The 14,180-nt window shown below is 46.0% G+C and overlaps 1 protein-coding gene across 1 annotated transcript in view; it reads right to left on the bottom strand.

Annotated features, from left to right (window-relative positions):
- ADHFE1 (alcohol dehydrogenase iron containing 1) overlaps positions 1-14,180 on the bottom strand; it is a 57,490-nt gene that overhangs the window by 16,686 nt on the left and 26,624 nt on the right. Inside the window, exons 8-12 of the mRNA XM_088469363.1 lie at positions 12,691-12,768; positions 11,224-11,329; positions 10,990-11,142; positions 3,691-3,789; positions 3,066-3,144 (exon numbers count right to left, since the gene is read on the bottom strand). Of these exons, the coding sequence (XP_088325489.1) occupies positions 3,066-3,144; positions 3,691-3,789; positions 10,990-11,142; positions 11,224-11,329; positions 12,691-12,768 (515 nt within the window). The remainder of the gene's footprint in view (positions 1-3,065; positions 3,145-3,690; positions 3,790-10,989; positions 11,143-11,223; positions 11,330-12,690; positions 12,769-14,180) is intronic.

The following is a 14,180-nucleotide window of genomic DNA, read 5'->3' as shown; positions in this document are numbered from 1 at the left end:
GAGTATCCGTCCTTCTATGCGAGCATCCTTCCGTCTATGTAAGTATCCAACCATGTGAGTATTTGTCCGTCTATGTGAGTATTCATCCATGCGAGTATCCGTCCGTCTATGTGAGTATCTTTCAGTCTAGGTGAGTATCCATCCTTCTATGTGAGTATCTGTTTGTCTATGTAAGTATCCGTCCGTCTATGTAAGTATCTTTCCGTTTATGTGAGTATCCGTCCTTCTATGTGTGTATCTGTTTGCCTATGTGAGTATCCATCCGTCTATGTGAGAATCCGTCCATGTGAGTATCCATCCGTCTATGTGAGTATTCATCCATGCGAGTATCCATCCGTCTATGTGAGTATCTTTCCGTCTATGTGAGTATCCGTCCTTCTATGTGAGTATCTGTTTGTCTATGTAAGTATCCGTCCCTCTATGTAAGTATCCGTCTGTCTATGTGAGTATCTTTCCGTATATGTGAGTATCCGTCCTTCTATGTGAGTATCTGTTCGCCTATGTGAGTATCTGTCCATCTGAGTATCTTTCCATCTATGGGGCATATTCAAATGAGCGTGAGGTTTAGCGAGAAAAAAAACCTTGCGCCCCTCGCACCCAATTCTGTATTACCACGGGTATGCGTGCTGCCGATACCCGCGGTATACAATTTCAAAAAAGTGGTTTTCAGGGTTTTCAGAGCTGAAAACCCTGCGCCGCGAAAAAATAAATAAATTACACTTACCTGTCCGGGGGTTTCTGGTGTTCTCTGTGGCTCCCGGAGGTCTCCCCTTCATCTTCTCACTGGGGAGGGGATTGCTTGGAGGCTCCAGGGAGGCACAAGGGCTGGTGGGAGATGTAGTTCTCCCAGCACCCAATACGGGGGGCCATACTTATACTGGACACACACACACACACACACACTCATAAACACTCACACACACTGACATACTCACTGCTGCTGCAAGAGACCGGGTCCCGACGCTGGATGCAGAAGACAGCACTTCGGGAATGTGAGTATTACTGACTAATTAAGCTAATTGGAAATTTCCAATTGCTTAGTCATTTGGAGGGGTGCCGCCAGGGTCCCAGAGCATTTACCGACCATTTTTACTAAAATCGTGGATTTTAGGAAAAATTGGTCGTGCTCTGGAGGTGCGCAAAGAAAACCTCCCGACACTCCTAAAAGTCAAAAACTTCGCTCCTAATTGAATAGCAAAAATCCCGCACCTGCAGGCAAAACCCCGCAGGTGTGGGATTTTTGCTATTCTCGCCCCCTAATTGAATATGCCCCAAAGTGAGTATCCGTTTATGTGAGTATCCGTCCGTTCATGTGAGTACCCGTCCGTCTTCATGTGTATGCATTGCTCCACTCACTGTTTTTCCGCCCGCAGCTGCAGCTGTTGTCATTAGTACCGGCATTTGCACCATACTTGCCAACTTTCCCTGAATGTCAGAGAGACTCTCTGAAATAGTAGGAATCTCCCTGACTCCCTGAAGACTCTAATAATCTCCCTGATTGCACCTTTCTCCCATTGTGTAGCTCTTATATACTTAAGAAAAAAAAGAAATCAGAGAAATATACATTCAAATGGTATAATCGGGAAGCAATCGGGAAGCCGACTGCCTAAATACCGGCAGCAGGCTTCCCGACTTTCTTATCCCGGCATGTTATGAAATGCCGGGCGTCTAGATGCATTTCCCCGACGCCGGGAGACCGGCGCCCGGCATCACGATCGTAGTGATGCCTGGCGCCGCAAGCGGACAGCCGCGCGGGGGGGGGAGGGTTAGGTTTAGGGCTCCCGGGGGGACTTAGGGTTAGGCACCCCCCGGGAGGGTTAGGGTTAGGCTAGGGGGAGGGAGGGTTAGGGTTAGGCACCCCCCGGGAGGGTTAGGGTTAGGCTAGGGGGAGGGAGGGTTAGGCACCCCCGGGGGGGACTTAGGGTTAGGCACCCCCCCGGGGGACTTAGGTTTAGGCACTTGGGGGGGAAGTTAGGGTTAGGCACCCCTAAGGAGGGTTAGGGTTAGGAGGGTTAGGTTAGTCTATACTTACCTATCCACGATCGGGATTTCCAGCGCTGTCGGGCTTCCGCTGCTTCTAACTCTGCTCCTGTCGGGCTGCCGCTGACGGGAATCGAACCGGCCGGCGGTATATCATACCCATTCCGTATAATCAGTGCCATTTCCCTGCATTGGTTATAGGGCACAATGATCCCTATGGCTACATGCATTTTAATATACGGTTTCTTTTGGTCACTTATATGGAACCCCTTATAAAACACAATAGATGAGCAAGCCTTGAAAAGTATCAGTGTGTTTTCATTAGCAAAATACTGTAGATCTTACCAATTGCTTTGGGGCTTGTTTACATTTGGATGTAAGGTAATTTTATGGCACGCCTCTCAGGTGTAGCAGTACATGCCCACTTTACCGCCGCGCTCATAGCTCTCCCTGAAATGCTTTCTCAAAAGTAGGCAAGTACAGTATGACTTGCACACGGGAAGCAGTCGGGAAGCCGACGGACGCAATCCCGACCGCCGGCTTCCCGACTGTCTAATCCCGGCAAGGTACAAATGACAGGCGTCAGAATCCCGACTCCTGTCATTTTACCTACGCTGGGAGCCCAACGTCCGGCATCCCGATTGAAGGTAAGCCGGGCGCCGGGCTCGGACAGTCGCGCGCAGCGGGTGTTAGGTTTAGCGCTCCCTGGGGGGTACTTAGGGTTAGGCACACCCCCCCGAGAGGGCTAGGTTTAGGCTAGGGAAAGGGGGGCTTAGGGTTAGGCACCCCCAGGGGGAAGTTAGGGTTAGGCACCCCCTCGGGAGACTTGGGTTTAAGCAGCAGGGAAGGGGGGTGTTAGGGTTAGGCACCCCTAAGGGAGGGTTGGGGGGGGAAGATTAGGGTTACTTACCTTTAGCAGCAGTCGGGATCTTCACCCCTGCTGGGCATGCGCTGTCGGGATACCGATCCCTTGCGCACACCTCATGCTCAGTGCAAAAGATTAGTCTAAAACAGGTGCATCCATTGTTTCATAGAAAGTTGAGTAACTGGCATCTGAGATAAAACTATAGATACTGTATATTTACCACTAATGGGTGGTCCACATTGTAATCTTTTGCTCTGTATTTCTTCACCATGCCTGCAATTGGATAGGACATCCCATGACTAGGAACAAAAGAAAGACATGTTTCATGTTGACATTCAGACACCGTGATGGATTACAGTAGTCTCTGGCTGCAGAAACAAATAGAACATTTTCATTTCAGGATTTCACCTTCATAATTTCTAATATTCAACAAATTCCAAAAACGTAAAGTTTTCAGAGGTTACCTATGAGAAAAAACACCGTAGTCAGATGGCATTTCTTCCCGGAGCTCCACTCCGTCCTGTGGTCCAGGGTTGCGAAGAGGGATCTGAGCGGATCTCTCCACCGCCTCCTCACTGCGCAACCTTTGGCTGTGTGCATGTGTGACCTCATGTCATGCATGTGCTGTCAGCCAGGTAGTCTTTGATAAGTAACACTGCTATTTCTGTAGTAGTGTTTCGGATCACGGAGTCTTTTTCGAAGCAGCTGTCCCCGCACCAGAGCAATGCTGAATTGATCCTCTAATTAAGTATCCACTGCGCAATTTGGATGAGTATGCTCCATAGTGACATAAATATCCCTGTGGCAGGAAGAGGTCATAGTGACATAAAAGTACCGTGACTCACCAGAGGTGTACCCCCGCGTTCCCAAAGCCGATTCCTGCAAATGAACTTGCTAAATGCATAGAGAAACGAGCCTCACGGTCATCTGCATTTCTTATAGCTCTGTCAATGGAATAATTGGAAAAAAAGGGAACTGATAAACAGCACTGCATAAAACACGTCTGCTTAATGAATACTGCATCATACTAATGTCACACATCGGGGTCTTAGCCCAAGTTACCGAGTGAGACGGTGTCATGTCAGTGCCATCTGTGCCCTCCTTGGTCGCTTCTGGCATCCCTGAGACCTGTGCTGACACTGCTGTATGTGTGACTAGCGTTTACCCCCGTCAGTTCCCACTGCGGCAGAGCATGGACGCTGCCATCTTGGATTTTCCTACATAAATACATCTGCCAACAAGATTCCAGCAGCCACAATTACATGACCTGCTCGTCCAATAGGTGCTGGGAGCGTCCTATTTAAACATCTCCTGTGTCTAACTCATTGCCAGAACAACACTGTTCTCCCTGAGAACAGACTCCTGGCTGCAGTGGCTTCCAGCTCGGTTCCAGTTTCTGCATTTGACCCAGCCTTCAGCGTTCATCATTTACATAGTGCATTTGCATCTGACTCAGTCTTCAGTGATCTGCATTCAAGTGCATACCGTATCAGACTCAGGGCCTGATTCAGAGCCGCTCGTAAGCTAACAACTGCGCATGCGTATGGGTTGTAATACGCATGCGCGAACCAGTCATTGCGGTCGGAAATTGTGTGCTCGCAAAATAGCAAATGCCTGCTAATTTGAGTGACAGGATGAGGCGTTAACAGGGGAAGGTGCTTGAAAACGGGGAGTGGAGATCCGAACGCAGGCGTGCCAAACGGTCAAAACGTGCGTTTTAAGTTTGTGCATAATTAACGAAGCAGCGTCATCGACCACGTCACTTGGTTGTCTTTTAGCCTGAACTGCTCGCATGATTGCGGTAGGAAAATGCTACCACAAGCACTGCGAGCAGTTCATACGCCTTTCGATGTACTCGATTAATCTAATAAATAGAGGAGATAACGTAGGATGCGAGTGGCCAGGGGGCATTTTTTTTAAAAAAGCGAGCGCTCTATTTAAATATCCGGCCCCTTTTTCTGAACGAGCGAGCGCAAATAGCGTCCGGCTCTGAATCAGGCCCTCAATCTCCAGCTACCTGTGTATGAGTGCATTCTGCATCCATTCAGTCCACATTCATCTCAAGCATCTACCATCTGGGCTGTATTGCACTTTGCACCCAGTCCAGCAGGTTTCCCACTACACTCTACCTGCAGTCATCTACTTTCAGTACTGTGCAGCACTCCAGTGTCATCATCTCCTGCAGGCTAACACCGGTACTACAGGCACTTCGCTGTGGTCATTTACTGCCTGCCTCTGCTACTATAGTTCTGAATACAGTGAGCCTGATTCACCAAGGAACACACAATAGCAGACGCATGCACCCAGCCGCTGCGAGAATATGCTAATCAATGCATACGCACGGAGACCGCAGCAGAAGAAGCAGACACACAGCAAAACATAAAGCCGCCTACCTATGTCGTAATTGACAGCGTAAACCTTGGAAACATTGAATGCCATGGAAGCTGTGTGTAAGCTAAGGGTAGACCTGACCCTGCCGCAGGACTTGAGAGATTCCTTCACGCAGAGAGGCGCCTGACTGCGTGCGGCTCTGCTGAGATTAATTTATGCACGCCCCTGTAACGGTGTGCGAACGCACAGGCACGCCTGCGTTCGGCCGACCACCCCCCTGTCACCACCCACAAATGACACTTCCTGTCAATCAACATCAAAGGTCTCTGCGGAATTCCAGCGTACTCTGAGAGAGCCCTTACCGTACTCAGCGACCCGTTTGCGCACGCGCAATGCGATGCATACACAGATCACAAACATCGGCTTGCACCGTGCATTCTCTCACTTGCTTTGGTTGCTGAATCAGGCCCAGTGTCATCAAGAGACTCTACCTGTCCTGCAAACGGCACTGTATCAAGTATTCTCCTAAAAGACTGCATTATCTCTGTTTGTTCACAAGCCCCTGCACATATCCTTATAGTAGTGGTCTAGATGAGTAGGAGTTTCATCAAGGCCTCAAGCTACCAATACTAATCCCTCTCATATACAAAGCCAAATCCAAGGGCATGACCTGAGTCTACAAAACCCCAGAAATAATATATTTTATAGTTTAGGGTTTCCTAATCCAAAAATAAAGCAAAAAGAACCAATAGTGTATACGGTGTGAGATAGTTGTTTGTGTAGCTAGTGCTGATATTTACACTAACTTTTTAAGTGTAATAATGGTTGTTTTTTGCACTGGAAAGATGAGTGGATATACCGACTCCATAGCATGGATAGGGAATTGCGGGCTATACGGAGGTGAGCATACTGTATGCAGAGGTCCAGCTGATTTCAGACAGATGTTCTGCACCTAGGATAGGGTTGGTACTAATAATGATAACAGCTGCTCTCACAAGCAGATGTATAGGGGTGAAGCAGTAACATAGATGTGACTGACTGAATACAGGTGGAAATGTATATCTATTTTCAAGCACGCAATGCGACAACAGATGCAGTTGCTTTGCGTGTGAGCTCCACTTTGAGGACTAATGTAAATTCGTAAGTATTCTCTGTAATGTGCAGCAAAACATGTTCATAATTAAAGATTAAAAAAAATATATGCTTCTGACACTGGTGTAAAGAAGTTGCAAAACTATGACCCTTGGAATGACCACAACATTATTCTCCTAGTGACTTTATTGTAAGCTCACTGCTATGGAACAAGTTACACAAAGTGTGCCATTCCCCCTATCCTATTCTATTATTGCTGCTCTAAGTTAGCTAAATAATGAAAAATAAAATAGTAAGAAATATCTCAGCACCATAGACCATGCCAGCCAGTCTGAGAGCCCACCTCCCAGCTTTTGTCCATCTATCAGTGTTATGGTTTTCCTGTACCCCCACCATAAAGACATTTGTACACAGGTGTTTTGCACTTTGTGCAGTTGCAGCATATTTAAAAACAAATAAGTAAATAAATGAACTACTCAATTGAACAAGCTGATAAAAATGTGGGTTATATTTCAAAGTGTTCACGTAATTGCATGAAAGTATGTTGGTGAGAATCACAGCGAAGTGTGTTTTCACATTTTCCTTGGCCACAAATGAAAATAGATGATCACATGACTATGCTACAAAAAGAAACCTTGAAAGATACAATACAAAAAAGGGGCTCATTTATCAACGAGTTTTATCATATGCAACAAGTTTTAAAACTCATTGGCCCTCATTCAGAGCCGGACGCTCTGAGCAGAGCGCACGCTCTGAATGAGGGCCGTCCTCCGTAATTATGGAGTGTCCTCCTGGACGCTCGTATAGCTGTGGGTCACCACCCACAGCCTATACGAGCGTGCAGGTTGATGGCCGCGATGGTCTTGACCATCGCCACTGCGAGCCAGAGCCTGCGGTTGAGTTTCTCAACCGCAAGGCCCGGAGTGATTTTGGCTCTATCAGAGCCAAAATCACTCCCACTGACATCACTAGTGATGTCAGTGGGCCGGCTTCTGACGGTAGGCGTTCCCTTGGGAACGCCCCCGTCTGGGGGGCACACACCCGGCACGCCCACCAAAGGGGGCGTGCTGTCAATCAACATCGACAGCACGCCCCCTTTGATCAGACACAACGAGCGAAGGAAAGTCCTTCGCTCGTCGCGTCTGGTGCATGCGCACGACGGAGCTCCCGCCGTCGTGCGCATGCGCAGTGCACACCATCGACCCACTTGCGAGCGGACAGCCACTTGCGAGTGGGTCTGAATCAGGCCCATTGTGTATGTTAATGATGCTCCAGCCAATTAGCTCCCAACTGTCATCTGTTTTAAAAATGACAGTTGGGAGCTGATTGGCTGGAGCACCATTTATCATATGCATTCAGTTTTAAAAATCCTTGTGTATGATAAAACACATTGATAAATGGACCAAAGTTATGGAACATTGTAATTACACACATTGGCCCCCACAGTAATTACACACATTGTCTGCCACAGTAATTACATACATTGTCCCCACAGTAATTACATACATTGGCCACCACAGCAGGGCCGCAACTAGGGGGGGCTAGAGGTGCACGCGCACCGGGTGCCATATTGCAGGGGGTGAAAAAAGCTTACTCAAGGTGGCTTGGGGGCTGCAGACTCAGAAAACGGCCATCCAAAAATGGCCGCCGTCAAAGAGGAGACAAATGCTAGAGGTCCTTACTGGCCAGGGGGCTTTATGCTCATTGCCAGGGGGTTTATGCCAGCCGTCCGCATGGACGAGCAAGGACAAACTTCAGGTACAGGAAGGGAGGGGGCACAAAATTGCTGCCTTGCACCGGGTGACAGATATCCTAGTTTCGGCCCTGCCCACAGTAATTACACACATTGTCTCCCACAGTAATTACACACATTGTACCCCACAGTAATTACATACATTGGACCCCACAGTAATTACACACATTGTCCCCACAGTAATTACATACATTGGCCCCCACAGTAATTACACACATTGTCCCCCACAGTAATTACATATTGTCCCCACAGTAATTACACACATTGGCCCACACAGTAATTACACACATTGTCCCCACAGTAATTACACACATTGTCCCCCACAGTAATTACACAAACACATTGGCCCCCATTTGGTTAATTAAATATATTTGTGAGTTACTGGAAACAGAGCAATCAGGTGTCCATTTGCAAAAACAGGTATCAGCATTTAATCTCATTAAAGGCTAGACATCGCTTGGACCAATGGATATTCAGTGCATATCACATTGTGGGTATAAGAGGTTTGTTTGACCATTGCAATATTATTCTTTGGAAAAGCTCCCAATAATAGGAGTGAAACCGGTTAGAGGTACCCCCACTTTGATGAACCCCAGGAGACTGTGCTATATTTGTGTGAGAGCTGCCTTTCACAATTACTGGTATTGGAGACGTTCATTCTTAAGAGCCAAAGCAGTGAGACACTTATCCAGCTATACACCAGCACTGTATCAAGGGACAGCAGTCAGCAGCTTGGTGAGAGGCAGCCGGAGGACAAGGCTGCTTACAAGTGGATGTAGCCAGAAAGTGACATATAGGCTACAGAAGAGTGGAGCAGCTGACGAGTGGAACCACTTGGCTGTGAGTGTACAGGAGAGCCGCTGTTAGCAGTGCAGGTTATGGAGTCCTGCTAACAGTGGGCCTGATTCAGAGCCGGACGCTATTTGCGGTCGTTCGTCCAGAAAATAGGGGTGGCTATTCAAATGAACCGTTCGCTCTTTGCGGTCTGTTCACGCCTCTATGTCTGAACGAGCGAACAAAACTTGCGGTAGTTTTTTGAAAAAATACGCCCCCTGGCCGCTCGCATCCTACGTCATGTCCGTTATTTATTAGATTAATCGAGTACATCGACCAGCGTATGAACTGCTCGCTAATCTTGTGGTTGGTTTTTGCTACCACAATCTTGCGAGCAGGTCTGGCTATAAAATAACCCAGTGACGTGGTCAATGAGGCTGCTGTATTAATTATGCACACCCTTAAAACGCCCATTTTGACCTTTAAGCACGCCTGCGTTCGGATCTCCACTCCCCGTTTTCAAGCACCTTCCCCTGTTACCACCCACATACGCCTCATTCTGTCACTCAAAATAGCAGGCATTCGCTATTTAGCGAACAAACGATTTTCGGCCGCACTGACTGGTTCGCGCATGCGTATTACGATCCGTACGCATGCGCAGTTGGGCAAACATCGCTCGGAGCGAACGAGCGGCTCTGAATCAGTCCCAGTGTCCTCTAAACACGAGACAACAGATCCATTGTTTTGCTCCAGTTTATTTATCTGGTGATATTAAGGATTAAACTTGTGGGACTTATAACATACTAATGATCTTATGGAGACACACAGAGTAAAGATCACATTTTAATTACATTGCTTCATTATATTGCTAATTGTCTTGAGGGGCAAGTGAATTGTCTGGCTCAAACTATCCTGGGATTCCAAAATGATTGCTCTGCTTTTCAGCTAATAACAAGCTAGTACTTGTTATATAGATATAAACAGCAACTGGCTGCAGTGTGTATATATTTATGTTTGTATGTGTGTAAAAAATAAAAATTGTAAATATATATATATTATAGAAACTTATTTTGTGTGGTGAATTCACATATTGTTATGTTGTGCAACACGGGGTATGGAAATGAGGAATCCAGACAGGCAGGTACTTGGTAAAACAGTGGCTTTTAATGGCAGCAAACACTGCACCTTAGCATACATGAGCATAGGCCTGGACACACACAGGCACATAACAGATAATAAGCAAACAAACATAAAAGTAAATGTCCCAGCACTCCTTGTGCTTAACAGTCAGCAATTGCAATACCTGTGGACCTTCCAGGTCCTGGCACCCTCATGCTAACCACCACCCCGGCCTATTGCCTTGCCAGCTTGTCCGGCATCAGGAGCAAGGAGCATTAGGTGTGTGAGAGTTTTAAACCCTTCATGTGCTCCAGTGATTATTCCAGCTGGGTCTGTGTAAATGTGAAAACCTGGAATTCCACAACGCCACTACTAATGCAGAACACACAGGTTTCACTGCAACCTCCACTGGAGTGAGCGCTGATCCCACCAAAATGTGGGCAATTCAGGTGAGAGACAACCCCTCTCATCACGGTGGATACAAGTATATGTGTGGTCACATGCACATACTGTATTGTTTTTTTGCAGCTGTGTACTTTGAAGTTGAATACATATATAAATAAACACACACACACATCTTTTTATTGATAAGCACCTAAGACCCTGATTGTATTAGTCTGTTTATTAAGGCAATAAATACCCCAGTATGGAAGGGGTTCATCACACATGCTACTCCAGCACACGCTTCAGTCCATGCATCGCTACTAGATCACACCCTTATCCCAACCTCACAAACCCCCAATAAGACTGTACCTCAGCCAATACTATACACCCATTTATGCAGCCATTCAGAACCTTATTTTGCTTTAATTACTTCCAATAAAGTCTTTATTTGTGTATACAGTAATAACAATATGGACATTGTTACATGATTACGCTTCAAAGAGGGAGACACAGTAGCTGATGCATCTAACTTGTCAAAATGTGGTAGAGGTTATGGCTGGGGCATAATCCATATTATCATTCAGAAAGAAGATTCATTTTCAAATCTATCACCTCTGGCTGACAGTAACAGGGAGGTCTCTATCTTAATATATTGTATTGATTAATTATGTAAAAGGAAAGGTAAACCCACCGTTTCAAGTACTTAGCCACAATCCTCAAGGCATGTTTGGCCCAGACATCACTGATGGGGTTGCTCCCCTGGTAGGCTGGGCGGTCGATTGGGTTGGTAGGGCAGGGGCTGCGCATATTATAGGGGATCGCAGTGTAGGATTCAAGTGAATGGCTGCGGAAAAATATTGCCCGTTATCTCACTTTCAACATACAGCACAATAATGATGACAGTGATATAAACGGAGTTACTCACCACAATACATCAAACCCGCTATTGGCAACTACTCTCTCTGGCATGTGTAATGTGTGCTCTGGGTCAATGAGACCTAGGGTTGGCTTAATGGCTCTAGATGCAATACCTAGGAAAATACACAACAGTGTTACATGTACACATATATAAAGGCTTGCAGGTGAAACAGAGGGAAGGATTAAAAAAACAAAAACCCTTTAGGAGGTAACATTTTTGTAATGATAATGAATGGGGCATATTCAAAACCTTTCGCCCAATTTTGGATTACCGCGGGTATGCGCACTCCCGATACCCGCGGTATCTGATAAAAAAAAAAAAAAAAGGGTTGCGGGGTTTTCAGCTCTGAAAAGCCAGCGCTGTGTAAGAAAAAAAAAGAATTCTGCACTTACCTGGCCGGGGGTCTCCGCTCTATCTTCTGACTGGATAGGGGGCTGCTGGGAGGCTCCAGGGACTGGTGGGAGGGGCAAGGATTGCTGGGGGATTTAGTTCTCCCAGTGCCCATTCCGGGGGGGACACACAGACCGGGGGTCACACACGCACTCATGCACACACACTCACTCATACACACTTACAAACAGTAACAAACACTCACACTCTGACATACTCGCCCTGCTGCAGTAGATCTGGCTCCCGACGCTGGATGCAGAAGACAGCGCTGCAGATGGTAAGTAATTAAGGACTGGTAAAGCCAATTGGAAACTTCCAATTACTTAATTAGTCCTCAGGGGAGGTACAGCCGGGGTGCCAGAGCAAGTCCCGGTGGTTTTTCCTAAAATTAATGTATTTAGGAAAAATCACACTTGCTCTGAAGGTGTGGGAATAAAAACCTCACGGTCCGTAAAAAAAGAAAATAAAACACACCCACTTGAATAGTAATATAACCCGCACCTGCAGGAAAAACTCGCAGGTGCGGGTATTTTGCTATTCTCGCACACAATTGAATATGCCCCCATATGTATCTTAGACTTCCTAGCTGGAAGTCTGTATGATATGAAATAGAGATTCTCCCTTCACATCATATCCCAAAGAGACCACTGCAGGATTGGATTAATGTTGCACAGTTTCATCAAAAGTTAATAATTGTTTAAAGGGAAACTTTAGTTTCAGAAAACAATTTCTGGGTTTGAAGTTTTATGTTTCTCAGAGAATCATGTTATAGCTCCGCCCCCCGTCCATGATGCCACAATTGCATCACAGGGGGTTTTAATGATACAATCGCCCCAGCGCCCTCAAGGGCTACGTGCATCTCACCTCTGGGAATGCAAGTCTGCCTTAATCCTGAATCAGCAATCAGTATCTGGCTGCAACTAGGAATGATCTTATTTTAGTGATACAGAGATTTAGGAATAGGGCTTTGTCTTTATGACACAAAAGAAAAGTTGAGGGAAATGTTATTATGATAAAATAGCAGGTACAGAATAATGGTGTAAAGTCTCCTCCTTTCAATAAAGGGTGGACAGCATACCGTACCTGTTTTGGCTTTAAGTTCTTCATAGTCAAAGATGGCAATCCCTGTGGTTTCACTTCCGGTTCCAGAGGTCGTTGGGACTATGGAATAACACAGATATTAGAATTGGCCAAACGTATTTGTCCCATTTGGTACATAGTGATCATTTCACAAGAAGTCATCATTTCTAACTGCCTTATTGTTATAAATGTCAGAATAGCCCATTATAGGGCAAATGTAATAGGGTGCCAGATGCTGAAACTGCAGAGATTTCAGATAGTTAGCAGACAAATTTTAAGCGGCAATGTTTAGTAAGGCAAAACCAGGTTGGTTGGTTTTGCCTTTTAAATGACTACCGCTTTAAAACATTTAGCAGTGGGGCCGGCCCCAGACGGTAGGCCTTCCCATGGGAACGCCTCGTCTGGGAATCCACGCCCCCGGCCCGCCCACCAAAGGGGGCGTGCTGTCACTCAACATCGACAGCACGCCCCCTTTGGTACGAGACCCAGAGCGACGGATTTCCCGTCACTATCCGGGTCTCGCGCATGCGCACGACGGAGCCGGCTCCGTCGTGCGCATGCGCACTGGGCCACCATCGACCCGCTTGCGAGCACATAGCGCTCACGAGCGGGTCTGAATCAGGCCCTTTGTTCCAACTCCGGGTCAGACCCAGAATTTAGGTGGAAAAGGGGTATAAATCACCTATGCTGATAGTCAGTGTTCTACAACTGCAACAGAGACGGTTCCAAATTGATTAAAGGTCATAAATGATTACTGACAGCACAACCTCCCCAGTCAGCGTCATTGCACAGAAGTGTTTTACTAATTAATACAATCTTGTAGAAAGCACGTAATTAAGGCTATGGAGCACTCATTACTTGCTCATAGAAATCGTTCATTTTAGCTTGGTGTAAAAGCTTGTATTAAGGTGTTATTTGATTTTAAAACCACCATCAATCTAATGTATTTATAAAGCTGCATACACACACACACAACGATTTAGTAAATGAACGATTTTAGTAAACGATTTTCGTTCATTTTTTCAAGGGAAAAATGAACGAAAATCGTTTGCTGAAATCGTTCATTTACTAAATGTAATGAACAATTTTTTTTTTTAACTACAAACAATTTTTGCATATTCCCTTACTGAAAATCGTTCAGTTGGTCAGTCTGACTGAACTACAAACTACAAGCGTGAACGCGCATGAACGATAATCGTTAGTTTTAACTCAGAAAGTGAACTATTTTTTAAACGATTGAACAATATTGTTATCGATAATCGTTCAAAAAATCGTAGTGTGTGTATGCACCTTTAGTCTTTTTAAAAGACTGCAGATGCAAATGCTTTAGAGCAGTGATTCCCAACCTCGGTCCTCAAGGCACTCTAACAGTCCAGGTTTTAGTTATATCCATGGTTGAGCACAGATGGTTAAAGCAAAATAACTGAGGTACTAATTAAGTCACCTGTGCTTAAGTATGGTTATCCTTAAAACTTGGACTGTTAGTGTGCCTT

This window comes from Taudactylus pleione, unplaced genomic scaffold (genome assembly GCF_031769625.1).
Source record: "Taudactylus pleione unplaced genomic scaffold, aTauple2 ptg000090l, whole genome shotgun sequence".
Classification (NCBI taxonomy): Eukaryota; Metazoa; Chordata; class Amphibia; order Anura; family Myobatrachidae; genus Taudactylus; species Taudactylus pleione.
This window is presented reverse-complemented; position numbering and strand designations above follow the sequence as displayed.